The following is a 27,143-nucleotide window of genomic DNA, read 5'->3' on the forward strand; positions in this document are numbered from 1 at the left end:
AAGGTTCAAATCTGTTGTTCTGCCCCTGAACAAGGCAGTTAACCCACCGTTCCTAGGCCGTCATTGAAAATAAGAATGTGTTCTTAACTGACTTGCCTAGTTAAATAAAGGTATAAAAAAATATATATAAAAAAAATTATCGGCAAAATAGGCGCCCAAAAATACCGATTTCCGATTGTTATGAAAACTTGATATCTGCCCTAATTAATCGGCCATTCCGATTAATTGGTCGACCTCTACTAAAGAGATCCATAAAAAATACCCTTCTTGTAAGAATGAATATGAACAAATGAATTAATTGAATTCACATTCATATTTACAAGAGATGTGAGGATGGCTCATTTTATGAGAACACTATCCCCTGTGACCCCCCAGCCCTTACCTGAGGGCAACTTAACTTTTCAAGTGGACTCTCCACGCGAGGTAGGGTGGACAGTAGCATGCCGTGGGGGGGCTGAGGGCGCTGGGGGGGCAGCGGGGGCAGGGCTGATGCCGTCTGCTGGAAATTGTTGATCACACATGTCACCTGGTAGAGAGAGGTGGAGATTGAAAGGATGGATGGAAAGAGAGACACAGAGAGAGAATGAGAGCGATAGATGGAGAGAGAAGGGGTAGGGAGAGAAGGGGTAGGGAGAGAAGGAAAGAGAGAGAGAGAGAGAAAGAGAGAGAGAGAGAGAGAGACTGTAAAAATGTGCTGCTGAAGACAAGTTATTTAAAGTGATGTAAATTAAAACATTGCAGCTCTAACTTGAAACTGAATGGGTAATGTCCCCATCCCCACCCCTAGCCCCATCTAGCCCTCACCCCCACCACTACTCCCACCACTACCCCTACCCCCATCTAGCCCTCATCCCCACCACTACTCCCACCACTACCTCTACCCCCATCTAGCCCTCATCCCCACCACTACTCCCACCACTACCTCTACCCCCATCTAGCCCTCATCCCCACCACTACTCCCACCACTACCTCTACCCCATCTAGCCCTCATCCCCACCACTACTCCCACCACTACCTCTACCCCCATCTAGCCCTCATCCCCACCACTACTCCCACCACTACCTCTACCCCCATCTAGCCCTCATCCCCACCACTACTCCCACCACTACCTCTACCCCATCTAGCCCTCATCCCCACCACTACTCCCACCACTACCTCTACCCCCATCTAGCCCTCATCCCCACCACTACTCCCACCACTACCTCTACCCCCATCTAGCCCTCATCCCCACCACTACTCCCACCACTACCTCTACCCCCATCTAGCCCTCATCCCCACCACTACTCCCACCACTACCTCTACCCCATCTAGCCCTCATCCCCACCACTACTCCCACCACTACCTCTACCCCATCTAGCCCTCATCCCCACCACTACTCCCACCACTACCTCTACCCCCATCTAGCCCTCATCCCCACCACTACTCCCACCACTACCTCTACCCCCATCTAGCCCTCATCCCCACCACTACTCCCACCACTACCCCTACCCCCATCTAGCCCTCATCCCCACCACTACTCCCACCACTACCTCTACCCCATCTAGCCCTCATCCCCACCACTACTCCCACCACTACCTCTACCCCCATCTAGCCCTCATCCCCACCACTACTCCCACCACTACCTCTACCCCCATCTAGCCCTCATCCCCACCACTACTCCCACCACTACCTCTACCCCCATCTAGCCCTCATCCCCACCACTACTCCCACCACTACCTCTACCCCCATCTAGCCCTCATCCCCACCACTACTCCCACCACTACCTCTACCCCCATCTAGCCCTCATCCCCACCACTACTCCCACCACTACCTCTACCCCCATCTAGCCCTCATCCCCACCACTACTCCCACCACTACCCCTACCCCCATCTAGCCCTCATCCCCACCACTACTCCCACCACTACCTCTACCCCCATCTAGCCCTCATCCCCACCCCTACCCCCATCTAGCCCTCATCCCCACCACTACTCCCACCACTACCCCTACCCCCATCTAGCCCTCATCCCCACCACTACTCCCACCACTACCCCTACCCCCATCTAGCCCTCATCCCCACCTCTACTCCCACCACTACTCCTACCCCCATCTAGCCCTCAACCCCACCTCTACTCTCACCACTACCCCTACCCCCATCTAGCCTAGTTAAATAAAGGTAAAATTAAATAAAAATAAAAATCCCGACCTCTACTCCCACCACTGCCCTCATCTCCCCATCTAGCCCCTACCCCCATCTTCACATCTAGCCCTCATCCCCACCCCTACACCCACCACTACACCTAACCCCATCTCCCCATCTAGCCCTCATCACTACCCCCATCTCCCCATCTAGCCCTCATCACTACCCCTACCCACATCTAACCCCATCTAGCCCTCATCTCCCCATCAACCCCCCCTACAACTAGCCCTCACCCCTACACCCACCACTACCCCTACCCCAATCTAGCCCTCATCACTACCCCATATAGCCCTCATCCCCACCTCTACTCCCCCAGTCCCCAGACAAGGAAGATAGCGATGGCCCCCCCAGTCAGGTATCCAACCAGGACGTTCGCCACCCTACCCCCACCTCCCCACCCCCTACTCCCGAGTCTTCTCACCAGGAAGGCAGCGATGGCCCCTCCGGTCAGGTATCCAGCCAAGACGTCACCCCAATGGTTCCTGTACTCCGTGACCCTCACCACCCCCACCAGCACAGCCAGGGACAGGAAGGTCAGACACAGGGTGGGCTTGGTCAGCCGGGTGCCCTTTGTACGGAACACCAGCGTCACGTACATCTGAAACACACACACAGAAAGGAATAGTTCATTTAAAAGTTATTCTGCAGACACACACACAGAGGTGGAGGTTAAGATGCAAGCAGAGCTATACGTTCTAGATATACAGTACCTCCACAGAAGCACACACAGAGGTGGAGGTTAAGATGCAAGCAGAGCTATACATTCTAGATATACAGTACCGCCACAGAAGCACACACAGAGCTATAAAAGTCTACATATACAGGATATCACGACTTCCGCCGAAGTTGGTCCCTCTCCTTGTTCGGGCGGTGTTCGGCGGTCGAAGTCGCTGACTGACCTTCTAGCCATCGCTGATCCTCTTTTCATTTTCCTTTGGTTATGTCTTGTCTTGTATCACACCTGGTTCCAATCCCATTCATTACATGTGTGTATTTAACCCTCTGTTCCCCCTCATTGTCCTTGTCGGTGATTGTTTGTTTGTAAACTATGTGCAGGATATGTTCTGGTGTGCGACGGGTTTTGTACCCACTTGTATTATTTTGTATATTTTGGTTTTTGAGCACTTTTTAAACTGCTCCGTGTTATACCAAGTTCGTTCTCCTGCGCCTGACTTCCCTGCCACCAGCACGCACTCTTACACAGTAATTCCACAGAAGCACACACAGAGCTATACATTCTAGATATACAGTACCTCCACAGAAGCACACACAGAGCTATGAAGTCTAGATATACAGTACCTCCACAGAAGCACACACAGAGATATAAAGTCTAAATATACAGTGCCTCCACAGAAGCAGACAGAGCTATAGAGTCTAGATATACATCACCGCCACAGAAGCACACACAGAGTTATAAAGTCTAAATATACAGTACCTCCACAGAAGCACACACAGAGATATAAATTCTAGATATACCCTCTACCTCCACTAAGCACATAGAAATGTACAGAAACATACATTCACACTTCAAAACACTGATATCAGAAAACATATCTCTATTCTTCCCGGTGTCACACTTTATTCCTTCCCCTCTAACTTCCCCCTAGTTCCTACCACTGTGTAGACAGCAGAGTAGATGCTGAGGGCCGCGTCCTTGGAGGGGAAGGACTTGCGTGCAGACGCAACCAGGTAGGGGTTCCCAGTGCAGGCGCGGCGCTCTGTGATGTACTGCATGGGGGACTGGCAGCCCAAGACTGTGTAGTTGGGGCGGCAGGCAGACAGGAAGTGAGGGGTCTGGTTTCCTGTCACCACCTGGCCTGCGTTGGCGAAGATGGTGGTGGCGAAGAGGCCAAAGGAGTAGACGCCTGAGGGGGCGGAGGAGGAGAACGGGGGTGGAGGAGGTGGAGGGTGAGGGGAGAGGATGGGGGAGGAGAGAGAGAGGGATAGGAAGAGAGGGAGAGGAGAAGGGAGAAACAGAGAGACAAACGAGAGGGCAGAGAGAGATAAAAACCCTTCATTCAATGCTGAATGACAGTAGTGAGGCAGCATGCCCAATATATTGCACAATATATTAGGACCAATATACACCAGGTTTAATATGGTCTAATGTACAGTGGGACCTATAGCCGAGGCTCACCCAGAAAGCGTACTATCCTGCGGAGGAGGGGGTTGAAGTAACAGCAGTCAGCCGTCACAATGGTCTTCTCCTGAGCCCCCTCCGCTTTCACAAAGAACGTTGTCACCTCTCCAATCAGAATCTACAGACGGACGGATGGACAGACAGACAGAGAGAAAGGCAGAGAGGTTAGTGTAAAACACTGAAAGAGCTACGAGCAAATCCAAACCCACTACAAAAGAACGGTATCCTGTATTTGTTCACAGTATACTCAGTTCTTGTATATGCCATTATTTATGGCTAGTTTCAGCCAGCCACAGTAACCTATGTGGTCATACAGTATTAACAGTACAACAACTGGAAGTATTCCATTCAGTTACTTTCCTCTGGGGAAGTACCCACCTCCTCTCCACACTAAACCAGTACCCACCTCCTCTCCACACTAAACCAGTACCCACCTCCTCACCACACTAAACCAGTACCCACCTCCTCTCCACACTAAACCAGTACCCACCCTGGGTCTCGACCCCGCCCTGTGCAACTGGGTACTGGACTTCCTGACGGGCCGCCCCCAGGTGGTGAGGATAGGCAACAACATCTCCTCCCCGCTGATCCTCAACACTGGGGCCCCACAAGGGTGCGTTCTGAGCCCTCTCCTGTACTCCCTGTTCACCCACGACTGCGTGGCCACGCACGCCTCCAACTCAATCATCAAGTTTGCGGACGACACAACAGTGGTAGGCTTGATTACCAACAATGACGAGACGGCCTACAGGGAGGAGGTGAGGGCCCTCGGAGTGTGGTGTCAGGAAAATAACCTCACACTCAACGTCAACAAAACTAAGGAGATGATTGTGGACTTCAGGAAACAGCAGAGGGAACACCCCCCTATCCACATCGATGGAACAGTAGTGGAGAGGGTAGCAAGTTTTTAGTTCCTCGGCATACACATCACAGACAAACTGAATTGGTCCACTCACACAGACAGCATTGTGAAGAAGGCGCAGCAGCGCCTCTTCAACCTCAGGAGGCTGAAGAAATTCGGCTTGTCACCAAAAGCACTCACAAACTTCTACAGATGCACAATCGAGAGCATCCTGACGGGCTGTATCACCGCCTGGTACGGCAACTGCTCCGCCCACAACCGTAAGGCTCTCCAGAGGTTAGTGAGTTCTGCACAACGCATCACCGGGGGCAAACTACCTGCCCTCCAGGACACCTACACCACCCGATGTCACAGGAAGGCCATAAAGATCATAAACGACATCAACCACCCGAGCCACTGCCTGTTCACCCCGCTATCATCCAGAAGGCGAGGTCAGTACAGGTGCATCAAAGCTGGGACCGAGAGACTGAAAAACAGCTTCTATCTCAAGGCCATCAGACTGTTAAACAGCCACCACTAACATTGAGTGGCTGCTGCCAACACACCGACACTGACTCAACTCCAGCCACTGTAATAATGGGAATTGATGGGAAATGATGTAAATATATCACTAGCCACTTTAAGCAATGCTACCTAATATAATGTTTACATACCCTACATTATTCATCTCATATGTATACGTATATACTGTACTCTATATCATCGACTGTATCCTTATGTAATACATGTATCACTAGCCACTTTAACTATGCCACTTTGTTTACATACTCATCTCATATGTATATACTGTACTCGATACCATCTACTGTATCTTGCCTATGCTGCTCTGTACCATCACTCATTCATATATCCTTATGTACATATTCTTTATCCCCTTACACTGTGTATAAGACAGTAGTTTTGGAATTGTTAGTTAGATTACTTGTTGGTTATTACTGCATTGTCGGAACTAGAAGCACAAGCATTTCGCTACACTCGCATTAACATCTGCTAACCATGTGTATGTGACAAATAACATTTGATTTGATTAGATTTGATTTAATGGTTTAGTGTGAAGAGGAGGTGGGTACTGGTATAGTGGAGAGAGGTGGGTACTGGTATAGTGGGTACTGGTATAGTGGGGAGAGGTGGGTACTGGCATAGTGGAGAGAGGTGGGTACTGGTATAGTGGGTACTGGTATAGTGGGGAGAGGTCGGTAATGGTATAGTGGGGAAAGGTGGGTACTGGTTTCGTGGGTAGCAGTGGGTACTGGTATAGTGGGGAGAAGAGGGTACTGGTGTAGTGGGGAGAGGTGGGTACTGGTATAGTGTGGAGAAGTGGGTACTGGCATAGTGGGGAGAGGTGGGTATTGGTATTGTGGGTAGAGGTGGGTACTGGTATAGTGGGGCGAGGTGGGTACTGGTATAGTGGGTAGAGGTGGGTACTGGCATAGTGGGGAGAGGTGGGTACTGGCATAGTGGGGAGAGGTGGGTACTGGCATAGTGGGAAGAGGTGGGTACTGGTATAGTGGGTAGAGGTGGGTACTGGCATAGTGGGGAGAGGTGGGTACTGGCATAGTGGGGAGAGGTGGGTACTGGCATAGTGGGGAGAGGTGGGTACTGGTATAGTGGGGAGAGGTGGGTACTGGCATAGTGGGGAGAGGTGGGTACTGGCATAGTGGGGAGAGGTGGGTACTGGCATAGTGGGGAGAGGTGGGTACTGGCATAGTGGGGAGAGGTGGGTACTGGCATAGTGGGGAGAGGTGGGTACTGGCATAGTGGGGAGAGTGGGTACTGGCATAGTGGGGAGAGGTGGGTACTGGCATAGTGGGGAGAGGTGGGTACTGGCATAGTGGGGAGAGGTGGGTACTGGCATAGTGGGGAGAGTGGGTAGTGGTATATGTTTCTCTCATAGACAAAGATGTAGATGACGCAGTTATGTGAAAGACATAACTACTGTTAGAGATATAACTACTGCAGAGAGATACACTATAACTACTGCATAGAGATACACTATAACTACTGTATAGAGATATAAATACTGTTAGAGATATAACTACTGCAGAGAGATACACTATAACTACTGCATAGAGATACACTATAACTACTGTATAGAGATATAAATACTGTTAGAGATATAACTACTGTATAGAGATATAACTACTGCATAGAGATACACTATAACTACTGTATAGAGATATAAATACTGTTAGAGATATAACTACTGTATAGAGATATAACTCCTGTATAGAGATATAACTACTGCATAGAGATATAACTCCTGTATAGAGATATAACTCCTGTATAGAGATATAACTCCTGTATTGAGATATAACTCCTGTATAGAGATATAACTACTGCATAGAGATACACTATAACTACTGCATAGAGATACACTATAACTACTGTATAGAGATATAAATACTGTTAGAGATATAACTAGAGATATAACTACTGCATAGAGATACACTATAACTACTGTATAGAGATATAAATACTGTTAGAGATATAACTACTGTATAGAGATATAACTCCTGTATAGAGATATAACTCCTGTATTGAGATATAACTCCTGTATAGAGATATAACTACTGCATAGAGATACACTATAACTACTGTATAGAGATATAACTACTGCATAGAGATACACTATAACTACTGTATAGAGATATAAATACTGTTAAAGATATAACTACTGTATAGAGATATAACTCCTGTATAGAGATATAACTACTGCATAGAGATATAACTCCTGTATAGAGATATAACTACTGTATAGAGATATAACTCCTGTATAGAGATATAACTCCTGTATAGAGATATAACTCCTGTATTGAGATATAACTCCTGTATAGAGATATAACTACTGCATAGAGATACACTATAACTACTGTATAGAGATATAAATACTGTTAAAGATATAACTACTGTATAGAGATATAACTCCTGTATAGAGATATAACTACTGCATAGAGATATAACTCCTGTATAGAGATATAACTACTGCATAGAGATATAACTCCTGTATAGAGATATAACTCCTGTATAGAGATATAACTCCTGTATAGAGATATAACTCCTGTATTGAGATATAACTCCTGTATAGAGATATAACTACTGTATGTAATATACCCTTTGTTGGCAATGGTCGTTGCACAATTGGTGGCTGACTAAATAATTTTTTGCCCCACTGTATCTAGTTCTATTGATAGTTCTATATACATTGATACTGCTGCTTAACACAGCGGACAAGATTTACCATGTGACGTGGTTGTAAACTGTTTTTCTGGCTGAGAAGACGTCATTAGCTAACCCGATTACAACCACATAGACATTTTTTACTGTTTGCAACAACAAAAAGGGTGTAAAAAAACATCCTTTTATAACCAGTAAACAACCTGACCAGAACGTCAGGAAAACGTCAGGAAAACGTTGTCACAGTACATCCAGTTTTGCCCCACTGGCATTTACAACAGCCATGGTTCAGCAGGGTTATGCCTTCCCAATAGTACCCATGTATAGTAACGACCAAAAGTAGTCTTAAACGGGGCTGTGTCCCAAATGGCACCCTATTCCATGCATAGTGCACTACTTTTGACCAGGGTCCATGGGGTTCTGGTCAAAAGTAGTGCACTATAGGATAATAGGGTGCCATGTGGGATGCAAACGATGCTATTCATATGCATGGTCTCTGTCCCTACGGGTGCTGAGCTCTGAAGATGACTCAACCACATCACAGGCTAACGCTAATACTGTCTCCTCTCATTCCCCTTCACTCTACACAGGCCTGAGGGCCCCGGTGAGGGCTCAGATGTTAGCGTACACTCCTAGAAAAAAGGGTTCCAAAAGGGTTCTTCGGCCGTCCCCATAGGATCATATTTTTGGGTTCCAGGAAGAACGCCTTTCCACAGAGGGTTCTACATGGAACCCAAAAGGGTTCTCCTGTTGGGACAGCCACAGAAACACTTTTGGAACCCTTTTTTCTAAGATTGTACGTACGTGTGTGTGTGCATGCGTGTGTGTGTGTCTGTTTACCGCTCCATAGCCCGAGGAGGGCCATTTAGTGGCAGAAATCTAGGTCTGGGTCTTCTAATCATCTGTCAGAGTGTGAGAGTCACACTTGAAGGCTTGGCTGTATTGAATAGCAGAGGAGAGGAGACGGGAGGAGAGGAGGAGGAGATGTGTAGGGCTTTGTAGGATCCTTGATCCTTCCCTTGTGATGTCAGACTATCTGAAGTAATGTGAAGGCTGTGCAAGAGCAGAACAATGTTTTTCAAATAGAAGGAACAGTATCTAGCATCAGAGATCACTCTTTTCAGGGATTCCCAAACTCTTTAGATACATTTTTCAAACTCCTGGATGAATGCTGTAGTTCAATTAAATCTTATTACATACTGATCTAAACACATACTCTTCCACGTTACACAGATGGTTCTACATGGAACCCAAAATAGTTTTACCTGGAACCAAAAAAAGGTTATTCAAAGGGTTCTCCTATGGGGACAGCCGAGGAATCATTTTAGGGTCTAGATTGCACCTTTTTTTCTAATAGTGTTCAGTATGCGGTGAGATTTAGCTATGTAGCGTTTTAGCATCCCACGCTCCTACCGCACCATGCATATTGCATGATCATGTACCCTACATCCTCGGTCTCTCTCTGTCAAAGGGTCTTGTGATCATTGGAGGGGCTCAGCAGTATTCTGATCAGAGCTGTTTGGAGGATCTAACAGGGGTTAGGGAGATAAAGGGCTTGTGTGTGAGTATGTGTGAATCTGTGTCAAAGGGAAGGTCTCTGTGTGTGTGTGTGTGTGCGTGTGTGTGTGTGTGTGTGTGTGTGTGTGTGTGTGTGTGTGTGTGTGTGTGTGATCAGATGAGTGGTTGTGTGTGTGTGTGCTACTGAGGATCTAAAGAGAAGAGGTTGAAACAGGGGTTGTGTGATCCACTGGGCTAACTCCCACTATGACCACCATAATAGAGAGTGTGTTTGCTAGGTGTGTGTGTGTGTGTGTGTGTGTGTGTGTGTGTGTGTGTGTGTGTGTGTGTGTGTGTGTGTGTGGAAGTGAGGAAGTGAGTGGTGAGGTAGGGATGTGAGGAAGTGAGTGGAGAAGCAGGGATGTGAGGAAGTGAGTGGAGAAGCAGGGATGTGAGGAAGTGAGTGGGGAAGCAGGGATGTGAGGAAGTGAGTGGTGAAGCAGGGATGTGAGGAAGCAGGGATGTGAGGAAGTGAGCGGTGAAGCAGGGATGTGAGTGGTGAAGCAGGGATGTGAGGAAGTGAGTGGTGAAGCAGGGATGTGAGGAAGTGAGCGGGGAAGCAGGGATGTGAGGAAGTGAGCGGGGAAGCAGGGATGTGAGGAAGTGAGTGGGGAAGCAGGGATGTGAGGAAGTGAGTGGTGAAGCAGGGATGTGAGGAAGTGAGTGGAGAAGCAGGGATGTGAGGAAGCAGGGATGTGAGGAAGTGAGTGGGGAAGCAGGGATGTGAGGAAGTGAGTGGGGAAGCAGGGATGTGAGGAAGCAGGGATGTGAGGAAGTGAGTGGGGAATCAGGGATGTGAGGAAGTGAGTGGAGAAGCAGGGATGTGAGGAAGCAGGGATGTGAGGAAGTGAGTGGGGAAGCAGGGATGTGAGGAAGTGAGTGGGGAAGCAGGGATGTGAGGAAGTGAGTGGAGAAGCAGGGATGTGAGGAAGTGAGTGGAGAAGCAGGGATGTGAGGAAGTGAGTGGGGAAGCAGGGATGTGAGGAAGTGAGTGTGGAAGCAGGGATGTGAGGAAGTGAGTGGTGAAGCAGGGATGTGAGGAAGCAGGGATGTGAGGAAGTGAGTGGTGAAGCAGGGATGTGAGGAAGCAGGGATGTGAGGAAGTGAGCGGTGAAGCAGGGATGTGAGGAAGCAGGGATGTGAGGAAGTGAGCAATGAAGCAGGGATGTGAGGAAGTGAGCGGTGAAGCAGGGATGTGAGGAAGTGAGTGGGGAAGCAGGGATGTGAGGAAGCAGGGATGTGAGGAAGTGAGCAATGAAGCAGGGATGTGAGGAAGTGAGCGGTGAAGCAGGGATGTGAGGAAGTGAGCGGTGAAGCAGGGATGTGAGGATGTGAGGACAGCAGTATAACTATGGGACTCAAACAGAGAGGTAAATGGAGAACAGCTATGGTGTAAAACAGCTGTGGTGTAAAACAGCTGTGGTGTAAAACAGCTATGGTGTAAAACAGCTATGGTGTAAAACCGTTATGGTGTAAAACAGCTATGGTGTAAAACAGCTATGGTGTAAAACAGTTATGGTGTAAAACAGCTATGGTGTAAAACAGCTATGGTGTAAAACAGCTATGGTGTAAAACAGCTATGGTGTAAAACAGCTATGGTGTAAAACAGTTATGGTGTAAAACAGCTGTGGTGTAAAACAGCTATGGTGTAAAACAGTTATGGTGTAAAACAGCTGTGGTGTAAAACAGCTATGGTTAAAACAGCTGTGGTGTAAAACAGCTATGGTGTAAAACAGCTGTGGTGTAAAACAGCTGTGGTGTAAAACAGCTATGGTGTAAAACAGCTATGGTGTAAAACAGTTATGGTGTAAAACAGCTGTGGTGTAAAACAGCTATGGTGTAAAACAGTTATGGTGTAAAACAGCTGTGGTGTAAAACAGTTATGGTGTAAAACAGCTGTGGTGTAAAACAGCTATGGTTAAAACAGCTGTGGTGTAAAACAGCTATGGTGTAAAACAGCTATGGTGTAAAACAGCTATGGTGTAAAACAGTTATGGTGTAAAACAGCTGTGGTGTAAAACAGCTATGGTGTAAAACAGTTATGGTGTAAAACAGCTGTGGTGTAAAACAGTTATGGTGTAAAACAGCTGTGGTGTAAAACAGCTATGGTTAAAACAGCTGTGGTGTAAAACAGCTGTGGTGTAAAACAGCTGTGGTGTAAAACAGCTATGGTGTAAAACAGCTATGGTGTAAAACAGTTATGGTGTAAAACAGCTGTGGTGTAAAACAGCTATGGTTAAAACAGCTGTGGTGTAAAACAGCTATGGTGTAAAACAGCTGTGGTGTAAAACAGCTATGGTGTAAAACAGCTATGGTGTAAAACAGCTATGGTGTAAAACAGCTGTGGTGTAAAACAGCTATGGTGTAAAACAGCTGTGGTGTAAAACAGTTATGGTGTAAAACAGCTATGGTGTAAAACAGCTGTGGTGTAAAACAGTTATGGTGTAAAACAGCTATGGTGTAAAACAGTTATGGTGTAAAACAGCTGTGGTGTAAAACAGCTATGGTGTAAAACAGCTGTGGTGTAAAACAGTTATGGTGTAAAACAGCTATGGTGTAAAACAGCTGTGGTGTAAAACAGTTATGGTGTAAAACAGCTATGGTGTAAAACAGCTGTGGTGTAAAACAGTTATGGTGTAAAACAGCTGTGGTGTAAAACAGTTATGGTGTAAAACAGCTGTGGTGTAAAACAGCTATGGTGTAAAACAGCTATGGTGTAAAACAGCTGTGGTGTAAAACCGTTATGGTGTAAAACAGCTATGGTGTAAAACAGTTATGGTGTAAAACAGCTGTGGTGTAAAACAGCTATGGTGTAAAACAGCTGTGGTGTAAAACCGTTATGGTGTAAAACCTTTTGTGAACACGGAGTCTATTTGTTTGGATGTGGAGTGGAGGTTATGTGTAATGTCATTGTGCTCTCTTGTGCTCCTACTCTGTTGCACTTTGAACCTTTTAATCCAAATATGGATTCTGATTCCCAACAGGGACTGGATGCACAGTTGGAGGACAAACCCTGTAACCTCAGGATCTCACCACAGGCGCGATTCTAGTGTACCGTCAAACGTCAATACAACTCAATGGAAACCCATTAGATGAGTCGAGGCTTGAAATCGACCCAATATGGCAACCCTAATTAACAGAACCAACATCTTTACCCGTCTTATAATGGACTGTAATGGACTTCACACCGGCCTCACTTCAATATTAACACACACAACACATGTTAAGTGACTGAGCATTCCCCACGTTTGGTTCAGTGTTAGCCTCCAGGCCTAATGTTAGTGGTGATGGTTAGTGTTTAGTGTTAGTCTGTAGTGTGTGTCTTTTTACAGGTGAGATACCAGTGTTCTACTACAGCAGTATGAAGGGAGGGGAAACATAATAACACATTTTAAACAGTCAGCTATGGCACATCCTCTAACCAGGAGCCTTTACATTATTAACATGCACAAGTACACACACACACACACACACACACAGACACACACACACACACACACATACACACACACACACATACTGTACGTGTGCACACGTACAGTACCAGGCATACACACACAAACACACCGCTGCACAGGCCTATGGGCATGAATACGCACAGACACACACACACTGAGGTTTGCTTGCAATGTCGGGCCCTTTGTGGATTCATGTGAACAGCTGCTGCCACAATATTATCAATAGGTAAACACTCTTAAAGAGACTTAGACTGTGTTAGACATACTGGTGACAATGAGTTTACATAACTGGCACTCACAGAGGAGTAGAACCTACAAATACTGGTATTCTGCTGTCTGTGACACTCGAAGACACTGCTGGACTCCAACGTGGAGCTTTAGATCAGAAGATGAGAAGTGAAGAGAGGACTGACAGACAGATGTGAAACACTAGTTAGAACAGATCAAATGAACCAAAGATGGACCTGCTCCTTCCTGCTGACTTTCAAGAGTAGCAGGAAGGGATGGAGGAAAGGAGAGGGAGAAAGAGAGAGATAGAGAGAGAGAGCAACAGAGAGAGAGAGAGATGAAGATGAAGAAAAATGAGGGAGGAGAGAGAGAAAGATGAAGAGAGAGAGAGAGAGGGGGGGGAGGGAGAGAGAGACAGAGAGAGAAGATGATAGATGAGGGTGACCAACGATGACTGATACTGGCTGTCTTCTCCTTCAGAGAGGATCACATTGCTGTGTTTTCCTTTGAAGTGTGTATATGTGTTTGTGTGTGTGTGTGTGTGTGTGTGTGTGTGTGTGTGTGTGTGTGTGTGTGTGTGTGTGTGAGAGAGAGAGTCTATGTGTGAACTGTGTGTGTGTGTATACTGTATCAGTGTGTGAGTGAGTGTGTGTGTGTGAGAGAGAGAGAGAGAGAGAGTCTATGTGTGAACTGTGTGTGTGTATACTGTATCAGTGTGTGAGTGAGTGTGTGTGTCTGTTGGTGCTTGTGACTGCTGGTAGATCTGTCAAATCTCACGGTTGGAAAGTGGAGCAGAAGAGCTCTCTCATGTCCAACAGTGGAGCGTGTTCAGGAGTCACAGCCGTTTACAATAGAAGAGGAGAATGGATGATGGAGAGACGAGGGGAGAGGTTAATAAGTGATATAGAGATTTTATAATTATTTAATAAGATAATGTTGATGGGCAGTGGTAGGATTGGGCGGTATGCAGATATTCATACCGTCGTACCGTTTCTGTACTATACCGGAGCATATGGTATTACCAGAAGTGCACACAAGGGGTGCTATTTCAACCTAAATTATTGTTATTATTATATCTGTTTTTTTTTTGACGCACCAAACAATTTAGGTAACAGGGACCTTGATCCAGGAAGGGATTGAATGTCTCTGCTGTAACCTAGAAGCTTGATCTTGACATGTAGCCACCTAGCTAGCAAGTCAGCAAACCAAATCCAAAGCTGGATGTCATTTATTTGACACATCTTATTTTCCTTATAGATATACTTAACTTAAGCAGTGGTATAGCACACACCCACGCACACACCCACGCACACACCCACGCACACACCCACGCACACACCCACGCACACACCCACGCACACACCCACGCACACACCCACACACACACCCACGCACACACCCACGCAACAAAAGTAACTCAAATAAACTAAATGTACACAAAGCGTTCCACAGGGAGGCTGGTCGACTCCAATGCTTCCCACAGTTATGTCAAGTTGTCTGGATGTCCTTTGGGTGGTGGACCCTTCCTGATACACACAGGAAACTGTTGAGAGTGAAAAACCCAGTAGCGCTGCAGTTCTTGACACAAACCTGTACTTTTTGGGATTCTGTGCATATTGTTTTGTATTGCTAGTTATTATTAGCATCTGCAAACCCTATGCAAGTGACAACAATGAACTTTGATTTGATATTTCCCTATTGTTTGTTACACATCGTCATCTCACGGTATACACGTGCATGTGTGTGTGTGTGTGTGTGTTTGTGTGTGTGTGTGTTTGTGTGTTTGTGTGTGTGTGTGTGTGTGTGTGTGTGTGTGTGTGTGTGTGTGTGTGTGTGTGTGTGTGTGTGTGTGTGTGTGTGTGTGTGTGTGAGTGAGTGAGTGAGTGAGTGAGTGAGTGAGTGAGTGAGTGAGTGAGTGAGTGAGTGAGTGAGTGAGTGAGTGACTGAGTGAGTGAGTGAGTGAGTGAGTGAGAGTGTGATGGGGTCCGATGCATATAGTTAGTGCCTTACAAATTCTATATAAAAACGTTTGTAATAAATAACAGTTGAAGTCAGAAGTTTACATTCACTTAGATTGGAGTAATTAAAACTAGTTTTTCAACCACTCCACAAATGTCTTGTTAACAAACTATAGTTTTGATCGGTAAGGACATCTACTAGTCGGTAAGGACATCTAGTCGGTAAGGACATCTACTTTGTGCATGACACAAGTCATTTTTCCAACAATTGTTTTTCCAACAACCAATGTGTCGGAGGAAACACCGTGCACCTGGCAACCCGGCCCGCCACAGGAGTCGCTGGTGCCCGATGAGACAAGGACATCCCTACCGATGTAGGTGCATCGCCCCATGGACCTCCCGGTCACGGGCGGTTACGACAGAGCCTGGGCACGAACCCAGAGTCTCTGATGGCACAGCTGGCGCTGCAGTACCCGGGAGGCCACGTACACTAAGTTGACTGTGCCTTTAAACAGATTGGAAAATTCCCAAAAATGATGTCATGGCTTTAGAAGCTTCTGATAGGCTAATTGACATAATTTGAGTCAATTGGAGGTGTACCAGTGGATGTATTTCAAGGCCTACCTTCAAACTCAGTGCCTCTTTGCTTGACATCATTGGAAAATCAAAATAAATCAGCCAAGACCTCAGAAAAAAAATGTAGACCTGCACAAGTGTGGTTCATCCTTGGGAGCAATTTACAAACATCTGAAGGTACCACGTTCATCTGTCCAAACAATAGTACGCAAGTATAAACACCATGGGACCACGCAGCCGTCATACCGCTCAGGAAGGAGACGCGTTCTGTCTCCTAGAGATGAACGTACTTTGGTGCGAAAAGTGCAAATCAATCCCAGAACTCCAGCAAAGGACCTTGTGAAGATGCTGGAGGAAACAGGTACAAAAGTATCTATATCCAGAGTAAAATGGGTCCTATATCGGCATAACCTGAAAGGCTGCTCAGCAAGGAAGAAGCCACTGCTCCAAAACCACCACAAAAAAGCCAGACTGCGGTTTGCAACTGCATATGGGGACAAAGATCGTACTTTTTGGAGAAATGTCTTCTGGTCTGATGAAACAAAAATAGAACTGTTTGGCCATAATGACCGTCGTTATGTTTGGAGAAAAAAGGGGGAGGCTTGCAAGCCGAAGAACACCATCCCAACCGTGAAGCATGGGGGTGGCAGCATCATGTTGTGGGGGTGCTTTACTGCAGGAGGGACTGGTGCACTTCACAATATAGATGGCATCATGAGAACGAAAATTAAGTGGATATACTGAAGCAGTATCTCAAGACATCAGTCAGGAAATGAAAGCTTGTTTGCAAATTGCCAATGACCTCAAGCATACTTCCAAAGTTGTGGCAAAATGGCTTAAGGACAACAAAGTCAAGGTGACTGACCGCAATCCTATAGAAAATTTGTGGGCAGAACTGAAAAAGTGTGTTCAAGCAAGGAGGCCTACAAACCTGACTCAGTTACACCAGCTCTGTCAGGAGGAATGGCCAAAATTCACCCAACTTATTGTGGAAAACTTGTGGAATTCTACCCAAAACGTTTGACCCAAGTTAAACAATTTAAAGGCAATGCTACCAAATACTAATAATGAGTGTATGTAAATTTCTGACCCACTGGGAATGTGATGGAAGAAATATAAGCCCAAATAAATAATTCTCTCTAATATTATTTTGACATTTCACATTCTTAAAATAAAGTGGTGATCTTAACTGACCTAAGACAGGGAATTTTTACAAGATTAAATTATAGGAATTATGAAAAACTGAGTTTAAATGTGTTTGGGTAAGGTGTATGTACACTTCCGACTTCAACTGTACATGGCATAGAGTCTCACAAACCAGTCCTAGTGTTACCATGACGATTTAGCTTCCTACCCACACTCTCTCTTGCTCTTCCTTCTCTCTCATCCTTCCTTTATTCTCTCTTTCATTCCTGCCTGGGCAGACTTCCCGGTCGCTTTGTGGAGAATCTAGGTTATAGTCCAGACCATTTCTCCCCTTCCATCGCTCTCTTTCTATTCCATTTCATATGATCTCCCTCTCTCTTTCTATTCCATTTCATATGATCTCCCTCTCTCTTTCTACTCCATTTCATATGATCTCCCTCTCTCTTTCTACTCCATTTCATATGATCTCCCTCTCTCTTTCTACTCCATTTCATATGATCTCCCTCTCTCTTTCTACTCCATTTCATATGATCTCTCTCTCTCTTTCTACTCCATTTCATATGATCTCCCTCTCTTTCTACTCCATTTCATATGATCTCCCTCTCTCTTTCTATTCCATTTCATATGATCTCCCTCTCACTTTCTATTCCATTTCATATGATCTCCCTCTCTCTTTCTATTCCATTTCATATGATCTCCCTCTCTCTTTCTACTCCATTTCATATGATCTCTCTCTCTCTTTCTACTCCATTTCATATGATCTCCCTCTCACTTTCTACTCCATTTCATATGATCTCCCTCTCTCGTTCTACTCCATTTCATATGATCTCCCTCTCTTTCTACTCCATTTCATATGATCTCCCTCTCTCTTTCTATTCCATTTCATATGATCTCCCTCTCACTTTCTATTCCATTTCATATGATCTCCCTCTCTCTTTCTACTCCATTTCATATGATCTCCCTCTCTTTCTACTCCATTTCATATGATCTCCCTCTCACTTTCTACTCCATTTCATATGATCTCCCTCTCTCTTTCTATTCCATTTCATATGATCTCCCTCTCTCTTTCTATTCCATTTCATATGATCTCCCTCTCACTTTCTATTCCATTTCATATGATCTCCCTCTCTCTTTCTATTCCATTTCATATGATCTCCCTCTCACTTTCTATTCCATTTCATATGATCTCCCTCTCTCTTTCTACTCCATTTCATATGATCTCCCTCTCTCTTTCTACTCCATTTCATATGATCTCCCTCTCACTTTCTATTCCATTTCATATGATCTCCCTCTCTCTTTCTATTCCATTTCATATGATCTCCCTCTCTCTTTCTACTCCATTTCATATGATCTCCCTCTCTCTTTCTACTCCATTTCATATGATCTTCCCTCTCTCTTTCTACTCCATGTCATATGATCTCCCTCTCTCTTTCTATTCCATTTCATATGATCTCCCTCTCTCTTTCTATTCCATTTCATATGATCTCCCTCTCTCTTTCTACTCCATTTCATATGATCTCCCTCTCTCTTTCTACTCCATTTCATATGATCTCCCTCTCTCTTTCTACTCCATTTCATATGATCTCCCTCTCTCTTTCTACTCCATGTCATATGATCTCCCTCTCTCTTTCTACTCCATGTCATATGATCTCCCTCTCTCTTTCTATTCCATTTCATATGATCTCCCTCTCTCTTTCTATTCCATTTCATATGATCTCCCTCTCTCTTTCTACTCCATTTCATATGATCTCCCTCTCTCTTTCTACTCCATTTCATATGATCTCCCTCTCTCTTTCTACTCCATTTCATATGATCTCCCTCTCTCTTTCTACTCCATTTCATATGATCTCCCTCTCTCTTTCTACTCCATTTCATATGATCTCCATCTCTCTTTCTGTCCTCCCCTCTCTTTCTATCCCTCTTTTTTTCTCCTCACAGTTCAACAAAATCCTGTTTAGTTGGACAAAGACACACAGACAGAGACACACAGACAGAGACACAGATAGAGACACAGACAGAGACAGACAGACAGACACACACACACACAGACACACAGACAGAGACACACACGAAGACAGACACACAGACAGAGACACACACACAGACAGACAGACATACAGACAAACAGAGACACACAGACAGACAGACACACACACAGATAGACAGACAGACAGACAGAGGGTAGTCTACTCTCTCTCACCTATTTTTCTTTATATAGGGAGGAACCAATCTCAATATCCAGGTCCCATTCAGTGGGACCGAGACAGAGGGGAAGGGTGTTGATGTGACACCACCACTATCCTCTGTCCTCTGGCTCTCTCTGGTTGCGTCCTAAATGTCACCCTTTTCCCGACATATATAGTGCACTACTTTTGCCCAGGGCCCATACCAAAAGTAGTGCACTATATAGGGAATAGGGTGCCATTTGGGACACAATCTATGTATGGTTATCAGCAGCAGCAGCTCTATCTGCCTGTCAGGATCCATTCCATAATTCAGGAGGAGAAGGGGACTTCCTACGGCTTGACTGACAGGCAACACAAACACACAAACAACAAGCCTCTCTTTCTCTCTCTCTCTCTCTCTCTCTCTCTCTCTCTCTCTCTCTCCCTCCCCCTCTATCATTCTCTGTCGTTCTTCCTCTTTCCTACTTTCTTCTTTCCTCCCCCTCTACTCTCTTTTCTCTTTATATCACCCTCTAAACTCCCTCTCTCTCTCTGCTCTCTATCCTTCTCCTCTTTCTCTCCCAGTCTTCCCCTCTTCTCTCTGTCTTCCCCCTTTCCTCTCTACTGTCTCTCTCTTTTTCTCCTTTCGCTACCTCGCCCTCTCTCCCTCTCCATAATGTTCCAAGGGCTTAGCAGCAGAACAGAGAACAGCTCTTCAGGGCACCAGTATTTAGCATTAGGTATGTGTGTGGGTGTGTGTGTGTGTGTGACCCAGATATTTACAAAGTTTCTAAAATAGCTCTTCAACTTCAAGCTGAGTTCCCATTCCCCACGTCCCCTCCTATAGGGCACATGTATTATATGTAGGGTATTTTCAGACTTTATTGAACAGACAACGAGGATAACAGCGTGGAAAGATAGACGTTGTGTCAAAAGGCAGTAGGCCGGGGTTTAAACCTACTGTATGCCGACACCGTAGACGTGTACTGGAGGCTGCGGCATTACCGCTACACCAGCCAGACTACTTCCACATTCTATACATGGCTAACATGACCAAACGTTAACGCTGTTGAGCAGACGATCAGTTCAAATGTTAAACTGGTAAGTGCTTGTAACTCAACCCTCTCATTGTGTAGGTCCAAGGGTGGCTTGTCACATACAACACACGCACACACAACACACACACACGCACTCACACAGACACACACACATGTAATTAGCCACCGGGGCTTACAGTCCAGATATGGTATAAGTAGTGCTTCCAACTGCAGTGTTGCCATGTAGATGGCTACTGTAATTACTACTAGAGGCTGAGTGGTGTGTGTGTGTGTGTGTGTGTGTGTGTGTGTGTGTGTTGGCCAGAATTGTGCCCCACTTAGCCTTGGCATTCCCAATGGCTCTCATAGTGTGTAGAGCCTCCACACACACACACCTGCACACACACACCTACACACACACACACACGACACACACACACACACACACACACTGGTGGTGAGATGTATCCGTCACACAGAATGTAACCCATTTCCGTAGCTGGAAGTGAAGGATGCTATAGCTGCCTGCTGTCCGCCCCCACACACACCAGACTACAGTGCCCTGTGATGTGCAGAGATGTTCTCCCTCGTATACGGATAGATAGAGGCAGACACATATTCACACACACGCAAGCAGGTAGTTGCGCACACACACTTGCATGGATGCACATATACAGTAAAACACACTTAACATGCTGTACAGATTCACTGTCTCTCACAAATACTGTCATCTCCACATAGACACACCCACCCACCCACCCACCCACCCACCCACCCACCCATCTATCCATTTATACTGAACAAAAATATAAACGCAACATGCAACAATTTCAAAGGTTTTACTGAGATACAGTTCATATAAGGAAATCAGTCAATTGAAGTAAATTCATTAGGCCCTAATCTATGGATTTCACATGACTTGGGAATGCAGATATTCACAGTTAGTCATCTGTTAGTCACAGATACCTTAAAAAAAAGTTAGGGTCGTGGATCAGAAAACCAGTCAGTATCTGGTGTGACCACCATTTGCCTCATGCAGCGCAGCACATCTCCTTCTCATAGAGTTGATCAGTCTATTGATTGTGGCCTGTGGAATGTTGTCCCACTCCTCTTCAATGGCTGGATATTGGAGGGAACTGGAGGACGCTTTCGTACATGTTGATCCAGAGCATCCCGAACATGCTCAATGGGTGACATGTCTGGTGAGTATACAGGCCATGGAAGAACTGGGGCATTTTCAGCTTCTAAGAATTGTGTACAGGTCCTCGTGACATGTGCGTTATCATGCTGAAACATGAGGTGATGGCGGTCCCGGTATCTCTGAGCATTCAGATTGTCATCGATAAAATGCAAATGTGTTTGTTCTCTGTAGATTATGCCTGCTCATACCATAACCCCGCCACCATGGGGCACTCTGTTCACAACAGTTGGTACTGCCAAATTCTCTAGCACTACGTTGGAGGCGGCTTATGGTAGAGAAATTATCTGGCAACAGCTCTGGTGGACATCCCTGCAGTCAACATGCCAATTGCACGCTCCCTCAAAACTTGGGAAATCTGGGGCATTGTGCTGTGTGACAATACTGCACATTTTAGAGTGACCTTTTATTGTCCCAAGCACAAGGTGCACCTGTGAATGTCATGCTGTTTAATGAGCTTCTTGTTATGCCACACCTGTCAGGTGGATGGATTATCTTGGCAAAGGAGAAATGCTCACTAACAGGGATGTACACAAATTTGTGCCCAAAATTAGACAGAAATAAGCTTTTTGTGGGTATGGGATCTTTTATTTTAGCTCATGAAACATGGGACCAACACTTTACATGTTGAGTTTATATTATTGTTCAGTGTACATACAATCTAATGTCCAAAGAAGTTCCAGTTTTCAGTGCAACTTATGGCTTCAATAAGCACTAAGGCGCGTGTCCAGTCCCTTGCCCACCCCTGCAACACTCAGCCACAGTCCACCACTGTTAATATCAAACCCTTAATGTACTGGGCTCAGAGCTAAAGCCTTAATGAAGTGATAGGAGTGGACTGAAGTAGAGCATAGAGACCAGCCTGGAAGGGAAGGTCAAGGGTCAGCTCTGTCTATGGGGTTCACTTCTACTCGTACAATGTATAATTTATACTATACTGTACTGTAGTGTCTAATACTCATCCACGCATACTGTGGATATGTGAATGCATTGACATCTCATGGGAACACACACACATACCATGCACACTGACGCCACACACACACACACACACACACACACACACACACACACACACACACACACACACACACACACACACACACACACAAGCTGCTGCTACAGTCTATTATCTATCCTGTTGCCTAGTCACTTTACCCCTCCCTATATGTACATATCTACCTCAGTTACCTTGTATTCCTGCACATCGACTCGCTGCTGCTACTTCCTGTATATAGACATGTTATTTTGACTCATTATTGTTACTCGTTATTCACTGTGTATTTATTCCACATGTCACTATTTGTATATACTGTATATATATATATATATATTTATTTATTTATCATTAACTCTGCATTGTTGGAAAAGGGCCCATAAGTAAGCATTTCCCTGGTAGTCTACACCTGATGTTTATGAAGCATTTGACAAATTCAATTTCATTTGAAAGCATATGTATGTCAGTCTGTGTGGGAAGAAACCTCTGATATTATATTATATACACACATGCTGCATACTCACTGACACATGCTGCATACTCACTGACACATGCTGCATACCCCCTGACACACATGCTGCATACCCACTGACACACATGCTGCATACTCACTGACACATGCTGCATACTCACTGACACACATGCTGCATACTCACTGACACATGCTGCATACTCACTGACACATGCTGCATACTCACTGACACATGCTGCATACTCACTGACACACATGCTGCATACTCACTAACACACATGCTGCATACTCACTGACACATGCTGCATACTCACTGACACATGCTGCATACTCACTGACACATGCTGCATACTCACTGACACATGCTGCATACTCACTGACACACATGCTGCATACTCACTGACACACATGCTGCATACTCACTGACACATGCTGCATACTCACTGACACACATGCTGCATACTAACTGACACACATGCTGCATACTCACTGACACATGCTGCATACTCACTGACACACATGCTGCATACTCACTGACACATGCTGCATACTCACTAACACACATGCTGCATACTCACTAACACACATGCTGCATACTCACTGACATACATGCTGCATACTCACTGACACACATGCTGCATACTCACTGACACACATTCTGCATACTCACTAACACACATGCTGCATACTCACTGACACACATGCTGCATACTCACTGACACATGCTGCATACTCACTGACACACATGCTGCATACTCACTGACACATGCTGCATACTCACTGACACACATGCTGCATACTCACTAACACACATGCTGCATACCCCCTGACACACAACATATGGTATACACTTGCTCAACATAAAGTGTATGCTGCACACATTGAGTTCAATAGATAAAACAAATATATGCATTATTCCTCCAAAGAAATGTTAGTAACACATGGATACACACCCACTTATAAACACACACCTCCATCCAAACACCACGTGTGTGACGCTACGCCAGGTGTGTGTGTGTGTGTGTGTCTGTAGGCTACTCCAGTCCAGTCTTACCGTGACAGTGGGGATAGCGGTGACCAGAGAGTAGACCAGTGCCGGCGGCGCCTTGCTGTCGTCCTCGGGTCCGGGGTACGGTTTGGAGAACGTCTTGTCGAAACAGAAGAACCCTTGGACGTGAACGGGGAACGTGTCTGTGTACTCAAAGTAGTACGCCAGGAGAACCGTCCCAGCCATGATCACCAGCTGGAAATAGAACATGGTTCTAGGTTTAGAAAGAAGGGAAGAGAACCGAAGAGAACTGAAGAGAACCGAAGGATAGTAAGGTGGATGGGAAAACAAAAAGAAGCTATTGATGAGAAAAAGGAGAGAGGAGAAGGAGGCGATTCCTTTTTGAGCGCGGTGACATATGCTTCCGGAGTGTGTAGAATGAAAGAGAGCAAAAGAGGACAGAGAGAGAGAGAGAGAGAGAGAGATAGATAGAGAGAGAGAAACATAAAGAGAAAGAGTGAAACAGAGAGAGAAACAGAGAGAGAGAGAGAGAGAGAAACAGATAATGAGAGAGAGAAAGAGCGAAACAGAGAGAGAAACAGAGAGAAACAGAGAGAGAGAGAAACAGAGATAATGAGCGAGAGAAACAGAGAGAGAAACAGAGAGAAACAGAGAGAGAAACAGAAGAGAGAGAAAGAGGGAGAGAAACAGAGGATAGAGAGAGAAATAGAGAGACATACACAGAGACCGAGGAAGAGAGAGAAAGAGAGAGAGAGAGTGAGAGTGAGAGTGAGAGTGAGAGTGAGAGATAGAGAGAGAGAGAGAGAGAGAGCGAGAGAGAGAGAGAGACTGAGCGAGAGAGAGAGAGAGAGAGAGAGAGAGAGAGATAGAGAGAGAGAGAGAGAGAGAGAGAGAGAGAGTTGGAGAGAGTCCGAAGGATGAGGGTAAAAGAAAGAAACAGAACATGAAGAAAGATGCTGCTGTTCTGTAAAGGGGGAAAAAAATAAATGAAATTACAGTGGAAGAGTGAGAGAGAAAAGAGGCAGAGAGAGAGAGAAATAGGTGGGAAGAGCAAGGAGGATAGCACAAGTGCAAGCATGGGAGGGAGGGAAAGGGGGTGTGTGCTGTGTGTGTGTGTGACGCTGGTGTGCTGTCGATCACATGCAGTGTATGCATGAGTGGTAGTGTGCCGTACACTAGAGCGAGAGGTGATTCACAAAAACATATTTGGAGACTGCAATGTGCACAGCATGATACTAAACATCTGTTAGCACGTTATCATGAATATGTCTGTGTGTGTGTGTGTGTTTGTGTGTGTGTTCAAGAAACACTGGACATGTGCATGTGTGAATGAATTGTACACATTCATTGACTGTGTTTCTTGTCTGTGTGTGTGGGTGGGCTCAGCAGGTGTGTGTATTTATAGACTGTTTATAACATATAATACATCCATATTGTCCTGTGGAGCTTTCTCTCCTTTGCTGTCTATCTGTGGGAGGTAAAGCTCTTTGAACTGTGGGTCCCCTGTGAATCAATATGGGTTTTGTGTGAGTGTGTGTGTGTACATACTTCTGCTACAACGCCACATCCCTGCAGGGCTCCAACCATCATGTCAAGAGCAAAGTCATTGGGGACAACAAACAAACAAACAAACAAACAAACAAACACACACACACACACACACACACACACACACACAGGCAAAGCGTCTAGCAGCAGTCAGCACAGTAGTTTATTTATAGATGCACACATCAAGCTACGTGCATCTCCTCCTCTCCATACGCTGCTCTGGGATGCACACCGCATCCTGATCATCCCTCTTTCTCTATGTAGCTGCTCAGAAACATTATGTACCAATAAAGAGCAACATTTTCAGGAGACATTCTCCCATCGACCAAAGCTCAGCGTTCAACAGCATAGTGCCCTCCAGGCTCATCACTAAGCTCAAGACCCTGGGTCTGAACATCTCCCTCTGCAACTGGATCCTGATTTCCTGACGGCAACAACACATCCGCCACGCTGTCACTCAACACAGGGACCTCTTAGGGGTGCATGCTTAGTCCCCTCCTGTACTCCCTGTTCACCCATTACTCCGTGGCCGCGCATGACTCCAACACCATCATTAAGTTTGCTGACAACACCACGGTGGTGTCACCGATGACGATGAGACAGCCTACAGTGACCTGGCAGTGTGGACAACAACCTCTCCCTCAGCCTCTCCCTCCATGTCAGCAAGACAAAGGAGCTGATTGTGGACTAAAGGAAGCGGAGGGCTGGGCACATCGCCATCCACATCGACAGGGCTGTAGTGGAGCAGGTCAAGGTCCTCGGTGGCTACATGGTGAATTATCATGGTCCACGCACACCAACACAGACATGAAGAAGGCACAAAGGTCCTCGGTGGCTACAAGGTGAATTATCATGGTCCACACACACCAACACAGACATGAAGAAGGCACAAAGTTCCTCGGTGGCTACATGGTGAATTATCATGGTCCACACACACCAACACAGACATGAAGAAGGCACAAAGTTCCTCGGTGGCTACATGGTGAATTATCATGGTCCACACACACCAACACAGACATGAAGAAGGCACAACAGCGCCTCTTCCTCCTCAGGAGGCTGAAAAGATTTGTAACGGGCCCTCAGATGTTCAAAAACGTCTACAGCTGCACCATTGAGAGCATCTTGACTGGCTGCATCACTGCTAGGTATGGCAACAGCTCGGCATCCGACCGCAAGGTGCTTCAGAGGGTAGTGCGTACAGCCCAGTACATCACTGGGGCTGAGCTCCCTGTCATCTAGGACCTCTATACCAGGTGGTGTCAGAGGAAGGGCCTAAAAAAGACTTCAGCCACCCAAGTCACAGTCTGTTCTCTGTACTGTCTGGGATGATGGTGTTGATGTGAGCCATGAGCAGCCTTTAAAAGCATTTCATGGCTACATATGTGAGCGCTACGGGGCGATAGTCATTTAGACAGCTTGCCTTTGTGTTCTTGGGCACAGGG

At 45.8% G+C, this 27,143-nt stretch overlaps 1 protein-coding gene across 4 annotated transcripts in view; it reads right to left on the reverse strand.

The window, feature by feature from the left end:
- The window catches only part of LOC118938212 (phospholipid phosphatase-related protein type 2), a 52,518-nt gene that overhangs the window by 6,458 nt on the left and 18,917 nt on the right, over window positions 1–27,143 (reverse strand). Inside the window, exons 3-7 of one of the 4 annotated variants that reach the window (XM_090204467.1) lie at window positions 24,199–24,387; window positions 4,314–4,434; window positions 3,791–4,041; window positions 2,598–2,774; window positions 399–526 (exon numbers count right to left, since the gene is read on the reverse strand). In XM_090204467.1, coding sequence (XP_090060593.1) covers window positions 399–526; window positions 2,598–2,774; window positions 3,791–4,041; window positions 4,314–4,434; window positions 24,199–24,387 — 866 coding nt within the window. Of the gene's footprint in view, window positions 1–382; window positions 527–2,597; window positions 2,775–3,790; window positions 4,042–4,313; window positions 4,435–24,198; window positions 24,930–27,143 lie in introns of those variants that run through there. The other 3 variants (XM_090204465.1, XM_090204468.1, XM_090204466.1) reach the window with 3 other exon arrangements.

Source organism: Oncorhynchus mykiss, chromosome 17 (assembly GCF_057628025.1).
Source record: "Oncorhynchus mykiss isolate SJ-2025 chromosome 17, ASM5762802v1, whole genome shotgun sequence".
In the NCBI taxonomy this organism is placed as follows: domain Eukaryota; kingdom Metazoa; phylum Chordata; class Actinopteri; order Salmoniformes; family Salmonidae; genus Oncorhynchus; species Oncorhynchus mykiss.